A 13,924-nucleotide genomic window follows, 5' to 3' on the forward strand; every position below is an offset into this window, starting at 1 on the left:
TGATACAATTAAAAAATTAGATGCAAATTTGAATTAAGATATGGTCTTGCAATCCCGTTCACATATCATTTTGTAATTAGCGTAGGTGAGACATTAGTAAGTAGTGTTTACACGAGAGAGGTATGTAAAGAAGGTCACAATTACTGGCTCAAATTGTGCCGACAACACAAATAGAACAAATTACGGCAGTACTTAATACATAAATAAGTTTAACATACCTATAGAAACCGATGAAATACCAAGTCCGTTAAAAAACACATTGCTTCCATATGATGGATAAAAGTGGCGAGACTACGAGTGCTGAACATGCAGATCTGTACATAGACTCGTACGCAGTAGTAAACGCTTGGTAACACAGGCTTTTCCCTCTCCTGTCTTTATAGACACAAATACACCCTCCGCTTCAATAATACAGCTAAAGCATCTCGCTGAAAGTTTTGTAACTTGTCCAACTTTAACGTAGTCAAAATCTTTGCTTCGAAAGCATGTTTTTTATGCTCCCGAGGACTGGAAATAAGGGGCTTTTTCATTGGTTGAATATCGCAATAAGGAATGGTAAAGCGACCAATCGCATATAGAAGCCGAGACACACCTTCCAGCAAAAATACTGGCGTTGTGTACCACGGTAGGTAAACAGAGATCGACCGACCGTGGGTTTCCGACGACGCGTGCTCAGCGGACTCACCAAAGGACATGTTTGTAGACTGAGGCATCACGTGAAATTTACATTAATCTAAATTTAATTTTAAATTGTATCCGCTCTTTAAAGACGAATGCCTACAATAGCTAAAGGTTCAAATACAATAAAACTTATAAAAAAAACCAGAGAAGATGTGTAATACGATATTGTGTTGATGATTTAATTATAGTTGGCGACAATTTCATTCAAACATCAATATAAAAGTTAAAGTGATAAAAGTATACACATGAACTGGTTTGCTTTGACACTCACCTTAGTACTTCACGTTTCGGTAGATTTCATACCATATCTATCATATCTATGACAAATAAATCAGCTGCCAATATTTCTATTGGAAAACAATATCATCGTAGCATTACGTGATGACCCGTGTATTTTCATTTTGTAATAACCGTCAAGTATTGTAAATCTTCAAATTCTAAGCTTAGAACATACACCAAGTTCAAAATGTTTTTTTTTTTCAAAGAGAGAATTATTTGTCAATTACTAAAAATTATGGCTACAGAAGAAGCTTCAGCAGGTTCAGAATTTCATGTCATAAATTAATCATTGAAACTGGTAGATACAGAAATATACCTGCACATCTTAGAATATGCTCACATTGTAATTCTGGTGCTGTGGGTGATGAAATGCATTTTCTATTGTGTTGTGATAAGTTTAATTTTGAAAGACTAGAAATGTTAAAGACAATAAATGAAGAATGTTCTAATGTCAGTTGTCTACCAATCTAATTAAAATCAGACATCTTAGATCTGCGCCGTATACTCTGCATATACTATTGTAGCGAATGTGAGCGTATCTTAGGATCTGATTTTTAGTTAGATTGAGTTCTCTACAAGACTTGGACAAATTTATATGGTTAATGAATAATGAAAATCCAAGAATCCTTGTGTCTGTTTCCAAATTCATAAACTTGTATTGTGACTAGTTCAGGTATGAGAGTCTACATATTATGTACAGGTATATGTATTACATGCACATTAAGGTTTTCAATCTTCTTTTTACAAATGTATGAATATTCTTGAACCCTAACTTTTGGTACGAGGTGGAACAAATCTGTTTATCTTTTTATGATTGAAAGGTGTATGCAAATGGATATAGATACAATAACAATATTTATATTTATTATATACTTTCAATTTCATCTTTTCTTTTTTCTTTAAAAGTTTGCGGGCATATATCACACGATATATGCCCGCAAATGTTCCGGCCCGCAAACATTACGTCACAATCAAATTTCTACGCCGTTAATTTTCAAATTTTTCGTATTTTTCATCTTTTACTCAGTTAAACCGATAAAGTTATTGCTAAATATAAAATTATTGTTAGTTTCTAAATGAAATTGAAAGTATATAATAAAAAGGTTATAGACTTTGTATGGGAAATATGACGACCTCGTTTTTTGTCGCGAACGGACCTCGCAAGCTCAGTCCATCTACGCGCCAAAAAACTCGGTCGTCATATTTTCCCATACAAAGTCTATAACCTATAACTATATAACAGTATGTTTCCTATGCATCATCCCTTGGTACCTTTAATTGTTGTTCAAACATATTGTACTTAATTGCAATGTTTATAATGTCTATGCCCCTAGGGGCCCATTATTTGGCAATAAACTATCTGTAAATCTTCAAATCGTCCATTAGCAGTTGGAAAATCAAGGACTTCCTGATCCGATCTGTTCTTTGGCATCATGAAATTTTAACATATTACGTAATCAGCGGATGTTCGTGAGGGGTACTTGTGTTCCGCTATCGTCCCATTTCCTCTTTAAGCACAAGAGAAATCGGTTGTGGTTAGCTAAGGTGTATTTGACGAGGTTTTATTACGTTAATATTATACAGTGTATTTGTTGGACTTTTTCAGGAAGTTTCAGAAATAAAAACAAATTAAAAAGAATGGTTTCTTCCGATCTTTCGTCGTCCGTTTCCCAAACATTTTTGAAGATGCAAGTAAAAGTATGTAGACTTATGCATCACATCGTAACCAACAATATTGAGAAAGATGTAAAGTGTATGACCTTCACATTTCTAGCTACGAAACAAAGGGCAGTGGGCTTATCACAGCAATTAAATAAGACCGTCGCGAAGTTACGTGTTCATCCGCACTGACGTAGTCTTTATGTTTAACTACCGACTTAGATTGCACTGAAGACAAATAAAAGCTCCCCATGGTGTGAAATGGGTAACCAATCCTATACCTATTCAAAGAAGGTGGTTACACACTATTAACTTTATTCATTTTGTGTGTTATTTCTGCAAATTCACAGAACACACACATAATTTATATTGGAATATTGATATGTATGTTTGTTTGTTTTTTCAGTAAATGGAAAAAATTAAAACATGTAAAACATTTTCTCATTTATGATTTTTGTATTTCATGAAAGGAAGAAAAGTCCGTTAAATCCGACTCCGATATTTAAGGACGATAATCAATCATTCCGTGATAGACCTGTTCAAATTATATCGCACACAGCAGAAATTTACGACTGTTTGATGCTCTCGTTTTTTATCGTAAATTGTCGTAATTTTGATTTGTATATTCCGTTTAAATGCACAGATAAGACCGTCAGTTGACTGGGTTTACACATGGGATATTTCTCTCGCCAGACTCCTCCCTAAGACGTTATCTAAATCTACCTGCACCGTGCTGTGAGTAGATTTTCCTGACACGTGTATTTGATTAGGTAAACATACAGAAATGGAAGGCCTTTGATCACTTAGACAACATATCTGTATTACGATATCAAATCGCACATTTGTGATATTTAAACATATACCAAATCACAACTATTTGCAAGTGAAAATTCTCTAGGACCACTTAATAGGTCATAAAATATATCATCAGAAATGAAAGCATACGAATCAATATGTGTAGATAACTGAGCAATATAAAACAATAAAATATATATGCATGTATACACTGTTAATATAAAGTATCACAATATAAATTGATTGAATTGAGCGGAACGCTCGAGAATTTTTCAAAAGCAAAAAAAAAAATTAAAAAAAAAAAAAAAAAATCAGGATATGTTTGTATTTTTTAATTTTTTAATAAACCTGCAGCAGGGGAGGATCTAGGAATTGCGGTTACGGGGGGCGCCACTTTATCAGGCAAGGGGTCTGGGGTCCGCCTTTGAGGCCCCAGTGGGTCCAAGGCGAAGACCTGGTGGGGGTCCAGGGGGCTCAGCCCCCGCAAGCTCCTGGGTTATACAGATTTTATAGGGCTTGAAATATGTCTATTATTTCAGTCATGTGTACTATTTTCAATTATTTTTAATAAGGTGAAATTAATTAAATGAAGCAAATTTTAAGGGTTTATGGAAAAAATTAAGTTCTCCCAATAAAGTAAATCAAGAAATCAAAAGATTTTGTCATTTATTACTCCGGAAGTGGAAGAAATTATTGCTTCTTTTATCGTTTAGTGCATTTTTCTAAACAAGATACCACTATTTACCTTAAATTTGAAAATTTTAGGGGTAGGGGTGCTGGCTGTGCCCCCCTTAAATTCGCCACTTAAAATTAAGTCTATTCTCAGTTTATGGTCTTGGGCCATGGAGACGTCACCATCGCCGATGAGGGGCTGCAAAATTTAGGCCTATGTGAGGCGTTTACGGCCTTTGAACAGGGAGGGATCTTTATCGTGCCACATCTGCTGTGACACAGGGTCTCGGTTTTTGTGGTCTCATCCGAAGGACCGCTCTATTTAGTCGTCTTTAACGACAAGCAAGGGGTACCGAGGACCTCCTCTAATCCGGATCCTCACAGGATTCTTTTAATATAGGACATTGGAATACATGCACCGGTAATATAAAGACACATACAGCAAATACGACAAAATGTAAATTCAGTAATACACAGGTTTCACAGCCCAATCAGGTTACACAGCACAGTCAGGTCACACAGCCCAATCAGGTTACACAGCACAGTCATGTCACGCAGCCTAGTCATGTCACACTGTCCAGTCAGGTTACGGCCCGATCAGGTTACACGGCCCAATCAGGTTACACAACCCAGTCAGGTCACACAGTCCAGTCAGGTTACATAGCCCAGTCATGTCACACAGCCCAGCCATGTCACACGGCCCAGTCATGTCACACAGCCCAGCCATGTCACACAGCCCAGTCAGGTTACACAGCCAAGTTAGGTTTAATAGCCCAGTCGGGTCACACAGCCCAGTCATGTTACACAGCCCAGTCATGTCACACAGCTCAGTCAGGTTACACAGCCAAGTTAGGTTTAATAGCCCAGTCAGGTCACACAGCCCAGTCAGGTCACACAGCCCAGTCAGATTACAAAGCCCAGTCAGGTTACATAGCCCAGTCATATTACACAGCTCAGTCATATTACACGATCCAGTCAGGTTACACGGTCCAGTCAGGTTACACGGCCCAGTCAGGTTACACAACCCAGTCAGGTTACACAGCCAAGTTAGGTTTCATAGCCCAGGCAGGTTACCCAGCCCAGGCAGGTTACACGGTCAAATCAGGTTACCCAGGCCAATCAGGTTACGGCCCAATCAGGTTACACAGCTCAATCAGGTTACACAGCCCAGTGAGGTCACACAGCCCAGTGAGGTCACACAGCCCAGTCAGTGCGATGTATCAATATGTCGAAAGACGTATATTTTAGTTGGGTTTGCATATAGCATATTTATCTTCTAAGTGTCAGTAACATCTTATGTACGTCAGAAAAATCGTTGTTTGAACGATTTACCTGTCACACACAGACACATCTCGTTACCTGTTCGATACAACATATTCACCACTCAATGAAGCTTCCTATTTCCTCCACAACCTGTCAAACTTCCACTTCCGTCACAAAATGCTTATGTCACTTGTAAATCAGGATTGTGGATATTTTAGAAGGAAACTGTGGTTAAGAAGTGTATAGACTAATAATGAAATCAACATGGGGTCACCAATTCAATGTAGATACAGTGAAAGGTGGAGAAACAGAGATAAATGTAACATGACACTAACACTCCAGCGTAGACAGTATGACGCTGTATGATACAGTCCTCATGACAGAAACAAGAGGCCCACAGGCTTTATCGGTCACCTGAGTATTAGTTACAAGTACCACAATCCGCAAGGGCCATGAAATCTATAATAATTTTCCTGTTCTCATATCTACACTAAATACACCAATCCACAGCCGCATCATAAACTCTGCCCACCATGGTTACGTCATAGCAACACCAGAAAAGTAAGCAATGGCGGCGACTGCAAACGGGTCGAAATAATCCCAATCGAACTTTTGTTAGATTACTTTAAAAGTGTCACCATTTCATCCCGTGTAAAGGAGTAGCGTTAATTTTTATAATTCATGGATTTGCTTTCAAATTATTTCAGTCCACTGAATAAAATGTAGAACTCATAACGAAATGTTAGACCTAACGTTAGGCTGACGATCCTTATTCAGGTTTTGTAATGCTTGTGTCATTGACGATTGTCAATGCTCTTGTCACGCAGACTGTTGAGATTTGATTTTCAATACATTTATTCAATAATTACATTTCTTGGTCAGTAGATTGATTAAACTTTTATTCACATATCATAATGATCAGCATTAACAAAATGTCACCTCGCTGTAAAATTGATATATCAACCACTTACAGACTAAAGACATGTTCTGAGGTACATGTAGGATATCAAAGTGAGTTCACGATTCTTCTCTTTTGAATAATTATATCTACAGTATGTACATTTATAGTAATCCAGGCTCAATAATAGAGTACAGTACTGTCTGTATTTAGCTATTCTGTAAAACACGAACAGCAACAATAATACTTGTATATATACATGTAGGCCTAACGGTATTATGAATAGTGTTGTTCAATAGACTCTCTTGAACATGTGATCATACAAGTAACAGCACTGGGATGAACTGCGAAACAATGTAAAACTGGCGGATTTAGAGGGAGATGCCCTCCTTCCTTTTTGTGACCAGAAATGAAAAAAGGAGTAGAACAGCAAAGGTATAAGATTTGACATTATACACACAAACATTGATTTTATTATGTGTAAGAGTTGACATTATACACACAAACAAGTGCATAAAGATATTCATTGATTTAATTATGTATAAAGAATAGCTAGAATAACTCATAAAAGTAATTTAAAAAGCCTCAAAACCCCGAAGTCCTCAGTCTATTTGGACCCTTTTTGACAAATCCTAGATCCGACACTGGTTAACATTTTAAACTAAATGAGGTTTCTACAAAGTTCCATGCACTTGTTTGCCCCATGAATGGTACAAGTGAGAGGTTTTAAATTCAACCCGCGTCTGTTTCATCCATGGTATTTTCAAAGTCCAAACCAACTCCAAGGAAGAAGAAATTCGTTAAATCAAGCATAAACACCAATGTCATTCATTAACAATTCCATTTATTTTAATGATAGCAATATAATGATCACATTCATAACAATCATTAAAAGTTTTGAACCTTCGAAATGAAAGATGGTACGACATTTTCCATTAATTGATGTAAAATTCCTGATGCAAATCTTGATGATATTAAAAGACTACTATCATATTTGTCACTATCATATTTGCTGCAATAAAATATTGGTTTACAACAATCCATTAGAGGGATTTATGCTTAATTTAGCATGCATATCCTTACTACTGTACAGATAAATCTCAATGGGGTTGGATTAAAACTGGAAAACTTTCCTCCACATGTATAGTTAGAACAACAAAATTTTGTTTACAAAAAACCATGAGCTGCACTCTCAACACAAAATATACTATTTCAATAAACATGGTTGAATAACATGATTATTTCACTAATGAACAAAAATTTTGAACATTTGTGAGAACTGAATTGGAAGCAGCTAAACACACCTGATATATTAAGTGATATTGTAACTGTGTAACTGAATGACATGCCATTTTCTACTGAAATGTTTAAAGCACTTGATTTGGTTTATTGTTTTGTCCAGTATCCACACGTATTCTGACAGGTTCACATTTTCTCTTGTTTTACGTCACACGTATTCCGACAGGCGCACATTTCCTCTTGTTTTACGTCACACGTATTCCGACAGGCGCACATTTCCTCTTGTTTTACGTCACACGTATTCCGACAGGCGCACATTTCCTCGTGTTTTACGTCACACGTATTCCGACAGGCGCACATTATACATTTATTGCATGATAGTGAGGGAGATATGAAGATTTATTCACCCAAGAAAAATCATATTCCCCGAGGGCAACGCCCGAGGGGAATAGCTGATTTTTCTTGGGTGAATAAATCTTCATATCTCCCGAACATTCATGCAATAAATTGTTTATTATACAGAAACAAAGCAAGACCACAAAATTGTATTTGAGATTGGAGTTTACTCATCTATACATCGTACATGTATGTAGCTGAGATCGCCCTAACAGTAACACCGCGCCGTCAACGTATATATAGAAGGTACAAACAGCGAAACACAGTGATATGATAACCAGTTTTTGTATTTCCATTCTCCTTGAATGCTGATTTACTTGCATGTTTTTATATCAACCAAAATCAGTCGATTTTAAAACTGTATATCAAAGACCCGCATATTTTGTGCCTTACGAACTATGAAAGTAGAATGACGCGGACTAATTGTGACGTCATAATACACTTCGTCTACTTTGACGTTAAATTTATGGAAAATGCACGAAGCTGCCCAAGGGGAAATATGATTTGTCTTCCCTGGCACGTGACTGTCTAGACCAATCAGATTACGCGTTGCATAGAATTCTCATACTAAGGTATAATAATTTCTCTTGTTTTACGTCACACGTATTCCGACAGGCACACATTTCCTCTTGTTTTACGTCACAGTATTCCGACAGGCGCACATTTCCTCTTGTTTTACGTCACACGGGCTGGGTACTCAACTATTGGCTATCATAATGCTAAAAAGAAAAAATACTTTCAGCGGATTCCTGTAGAGACATCGTGTAGGTTTTCTTGAAACATTCGCTACTAAAGTTTAACTGATACATTTATTTCATATTTAATATGCATTAATTGTCCACATCGATAGGATGTAATATATGGCTAAAATTTAAACATAACCGAGCACAGTACGATCTGCAAACTGCAATTTTCGTAGCATGTCAACATGTGTTCTAATACTTTGCAAGCATGTAGTGTTACTACAATTGACCCTTTTTCTCCCTTACAATGGCGGTTGTTTTCCCCCTCTCTTTTAAGCTATAATATACTAATATACACTTGTACAACAGAGTGTATGAAAATTGAAGATGTGCCACCCCCTCCCCCTTGAACAATGATGTTATGTGTCTGAATTGTAATAAATGTCTGGGTACATAATTAAACAACAAAACTACCTTCGTCCCTATAAACATATCCACGTTATTTGTGGACATTTAGCTGATTTTGAGGCCTGTGACATAAGATAATCCACATTGTACCATAGTTTGGCGTGCTTTCTTTTGTTAAAAGTGTGGGTTATCTGTTCTTGTACACTTCGGCAAATTTGTCTTTGGTCGAGGGAAATGGTATTTGCGCCATTAAGTTTTTCTGGAGCCCTAATGTCTGATTTACAAATTCCAGAAATATAAATGTACATATTGTATTATCAACGCATGATTAAGTTTTTCTGGATCCCTAATGTCTGATTTACAAATTCCAGAAATATATATGTACATATTATCACGCATGATCGGTCGATGAATTTTTGTGCTTACTATACAAAACAATGGCGAGTGTCAGATGATTGTCCGAGACTCGTGGTGGTGGGCGGAGTTTATTTTTTATTTTATCTTTATCGTGCCAATGCATGCCGCGACACGGGACCTCCGTTTTTAAGGTCATATCAGAAAGATCCGTGATTCTCACTTCGTTTGACGGAGGAGCAATCACTACCTATGTTAAAGGGGCATGGACACGATTTGAGCTTAATATTTTCAAATTGTGTACTATGCTTAACTAAAGTATTTCTAATGGTCAACCAAAATTTGAATATCAGTTGTTGAGTTATAAGTGAGATACAGTAATCACAATTCTTTGTTCAATAAACAAGGCTCATGCCATGTTTTTGTTTACATATATATTGCTTTATAGAAAATAGCGTGTTTAAAACAAAATGAAATGTGCCAAACACTAGAAACTATTCAATTGTGTTGAGAAGTAACTTGTAAATTGAAAAAGAAATCTTTAAACGAAACTTTTACTAGTATATATAACTTATGTAAACAAAATCCTGGCACGAGCCTTGTTTACATAACAAAGAATTGAATTCTCTATCTCCCATGTACCTTGACAACTGACATTCATTTTTTTTCCTGATCATTAGAAATACCTTAGTTAAACATTCTAAACATTAACAAGATGCCCATGGGCCACATCGCTCATCTGAGTCACCTTGGTCCATAATTTATTTAAATATTTTCCCTATATATTCGCATGTAAAACTTAGATCCCTATTGTGGCCCCAACCTATTCCCGGGGGCCATAGTTTTTACAAACATGAATATGCACTATGTCAGGAAATTTTCATGTAAACGTTTCTGGCCCAGTGATTCTTCAGAAGATTTTTAATGATTTCCCCATTATATTTGTATGCAAAACTTTGATCCCCTTTTGTGGTCCCACCCCATCCCTGGGGTCATGATGTTAAACAAACTTGAATCTGCACCAAGTCAGGAATCAGGAGGATTTCACGTAAATATAAACTTTTCTGGTCGAGTGGTACTTATGAAGATTTTTAAAGATTTCCCTATATATAATTGTAAGTAAAACTTTGATCACATATTATGGTCCCAACCTACACCCGGGGATCTGATTTTAACAAACTTGAATCTGCACTATGTCAGGAAGCTTTCATGTAAAGTACTTTTCTGGCCCAGTGGTTCTTGAGAAGAAGTTGGTTTTTTTTTTTTTTTTTTTTTTTTTTTTTTTTACAAATTCTATGTGTATGAAAATCTTTGATCCCCTATCGCGACCTCATCCTACCCCCGGTGGTCATGATTTTAACAAACCTGAATCTGAACTATGTCAGGAAGTTTTCATGTAAATTTATACTTTCCTAGCCCAGTGGTTCGCGATAAGATTTTCTCAAAATATTTGTATGTAAACCTTTGATCCCCTATTGTCGCCCCATCTTACACCCGGAGGTCATGATTTTAACAAACATGAATTTGCATTATTTCAGAAAGCGTTCATGTAAATTTCAGTTCTTCTCTCCCAGTGGTTCTTGAGAAGATTTTTAAATGACCCCATCCTATTTTTATACCCCCGCAAACGAAGTTTGAGGGTATATTGGAATCACCATGTCCGTCTGTCTGTAGACATGATTTTGTCCGGGCATGTTTTAAGTAACTAGTGCATGGATTTTTGTGAAAATTTGTACACTCATTCCTCACCATATGAAGATGTGCACCTGGTATTTACACATGGATTGGACAATTTTTCTTTAATTCACAGGCTTTTTTCTACTTATGGACTTAGTCAATTTTTAAATTATAAAGAGTATACCTTAAAAATTCGTGAAGAGATTTAATTTAAACGTTGTAAAATCATTGTTCTGCATTTCTTATTTCAAATTAGAATATCTAAAGTATTAGAAAGTTATGCTTATTTCTATTTTGTTTAAGAATATTATTGTTTGAGAAAATTTCAAAAACAAATAAACATGAAAGATGAAGATAACGAACAATGATCAATCTCATAACTGCTATAAGCAATACAAAATAGACAGTTTGGTAAACACAGAACCCTGGACACACAAGAGGTGGGGTCAGGTGCCTAGGAGGAATAAGCATTCCCTGTCGACCGGTCACACCCGCCGTGAGCCATATATCTTGATCAGGTATGAATCCGTAGTCAACTCAGTGTGTCAAGAACGGCCTAACAATCGAGATTATTTGAGTTTATATCAAATAGTCCGTATTAATTTTGATACACCCTGTAGGTCGGGTCTACGTGACTTTAGTGGCTAGATGGTACAAGTTAATTTGTATGCACTACGTCACACTCGGTACTCCCTGTGATCGAACCCATTCATTACACTTTTTCCAACCGAAGCAGCAACTTGGTTCTTGTATTTGAGGCGGAAACCAAGCACGTGGCCGAAGTTTTCTCTCCCCTTTTTGGATTTATTCCCTACACATAGCTTTTTGACAATTTTTTTCTGCATTAGGAATGCCACCTAAAAAACGAGCAGCGACCCAGAGATCCCCGGCCAGGGAGGTCGGGATGAAACGTAATCGGCGGACTCCGGAAACGAAGTCCAAATCACACGGCTACACCTTGGACGGATCGACTAGCCCCTGCAGAGGGGCAGCCACAGCCCCCTGAGGAGGTCCCTCGATTCCCACCCGATAATACACCGGATAACCCGGGTGAGTCTTGCAATTTTTTGTTGAACCAAGCGTCATATTTACCTTTGGCTTTACCTTGTCAAATTACATCTACATGCGATTATATCGGCAGTCATGTTCCGCTTAAGCTCAAGCAAAAAATATGGGAGGGGGGGATTTATTGATCTGTCTGTCCTACTCAAATCTGCTACGGAATTGGAGCAATTTGAGTCCCACGGGGATTTACAACTTGTCAATGGCAAGCTATGCGTAGTCAAGCGCCAACTTAACTCCTTTTTGAGCATAGAAAAGTGGACATCAGCCTTCATGATTTACATGAGCATTGTACTTCAACATAGTCAAACGGCCCAGAAATGCTTAAGTACATGCGAAATATAAGGCTTACAGCTAATCGTTCACAAAATTGGAAGTATGACGACCAATTCCGACTCCGTAAGGCCTCCAACCCTGCTATGTCTTGGGGCAAAATTCACAGCGAATTCTGGTTGATGTACATAAACAACCAATCAAATTTCTCTCATCCCTAGAAGGTGTCAAGCGGTTTATAGGTGTCTCAATATATCAAGACTTCCTATATCTTACCAATTATTTGTTAAAGTCTTTCGTGCTTTAACATCAGTATGTCGCTCGCCATTTTTTTTTTTTTTTAATCATGTCTTACTTTTTCAGCAGCCTTTTCATTGGCATTTTTACGGTTTGCGCAGTCAGTAAGTTTTGTCATCGTCGATTCCACAAGTTTCTCAAAACCAGCTAGGTCAAGCGTTGGTATTTTCACATAGGTCCAAGACCAACCAAACCGGCAAACCCCTAGTTTGTCAAATTATCTGCCCAACACTACTAATTAAGGCATATTTATAGCCCCCTCCCATTACTTATATATTGCTCTTTTCATGCGGATGGCACTCCTACGACACGTTTTCAGTACCTAGAAGATATTGGCATGTTGCCCATAGTTGCATGATAAAAATTCATGGCTTACCAGGTTAGAGGTTTGTACATTGGACACAACCATGTCATCAAGGCTACTGAGATTGAGTTGTTCCGAACAGATGGCACTCATCTGTATGTCGGTCCTGTGAAATCAATTATTTCTCAACAATATCAAGCGGCCTTGGTATTTGGGGGGGGGGGTTCTTCAAATGTCAAGGTTTTTCTTACCCGCCGCACAAGTAATTTATCATTTCGTGCTTGTTGCTGTTTGCCAATTGTGCGTTTACTGTAATTTTTGTGCAACTCCAGTTTCAAGTACTGTGGTTTGGTGAAATGACTTATTCTTACCCATGTAATTCTTTATTGTAGTTTGAGTTTCACTCAGTTTTTAATCCTACAAGTTTTTTGTGGGGGACATTGTTCCAATGTCTGTGACCGTACTGGGGAGTCGGTAATGGTATGTGATGACTGTTTCTGCTCCAAAACCTGGTTGTTTCCTACACCTGCTTCTAAAGCAGGGGGTAATTTACAGTATTAAAAGTCGTACAAGTTAAAACAAGTAAACTAATAGTGGGGCCACCACCGGGGACGGTTGGGCCCACATCCACCTCACTTCAGTGAGGGGATGCTACAGTCTGATGCATGTTTGGGGCTTATGTCCAACATGATAATGTACATACCAGGTAGCACTGCAGGAGACAGGGTGAGAAGGGCGGGTCTCGCTTACCTCCTTAGAACGCTGGTGTCCGTTCAGGTCTGGGCACTGAATGTTTTACTCGGGCCCCCCAGTGTACCCTTTACAAGTTAAGTTAAACTGGCTCACTGGGCGACTCCCCAGTTACCCCACAAAATTTTCACATGCGGCCGATATTGTCCATTTCAGTATATCCCGAATGTGTCATTGCTGTTATATCAATAAATTGGTAAACGTTGCTTGTGTCTGTTATTCACTGCAACGAGT

The 13,924-nt window shown here is 37.7% G+C and overlaps 1 protein-coding gene across 1 annotated transcript; it reads left to right on the forward strand.

The window, feature by feature from the left end:
* The first annotated feature begins 552 nt into the window (after positions 1-552).
* Positions 553-12,010, forward strand: LOC130055040 (paternally-expressed gene 3 protein-like). The gene is made up of 3 exons (XM_056166207.1): positions 553-625; positions 4,487-5,323; positions 11,853-12,010. The coding sequence occupies exons 1-3, from the start codon at positions 553-555 to the stop codon at positions 12,008-12,010; spliced, it is 1,068 nt and encodes a 355-aa protein (XP_056022182.1).
* The last annotated feature ends 1,914 nt before the right edge of the window (positions 12,011-13,924 follow it).

Source organism: Ostrea edulis, chromosome 5, assembly GCF_947568905.1.
Source record: "Ostrea edulis chromosome 5, xbOstEdul1.1, whole genome shotgun sequence".
In the NCBI taxonomy this organism is placed as follows: domain Eukaryota; kingdom Metazoa; phylum Mollusca; class Bivalvia; order Ostreida; family Ostreidae; genus Ostrea; species Ostrea edulis.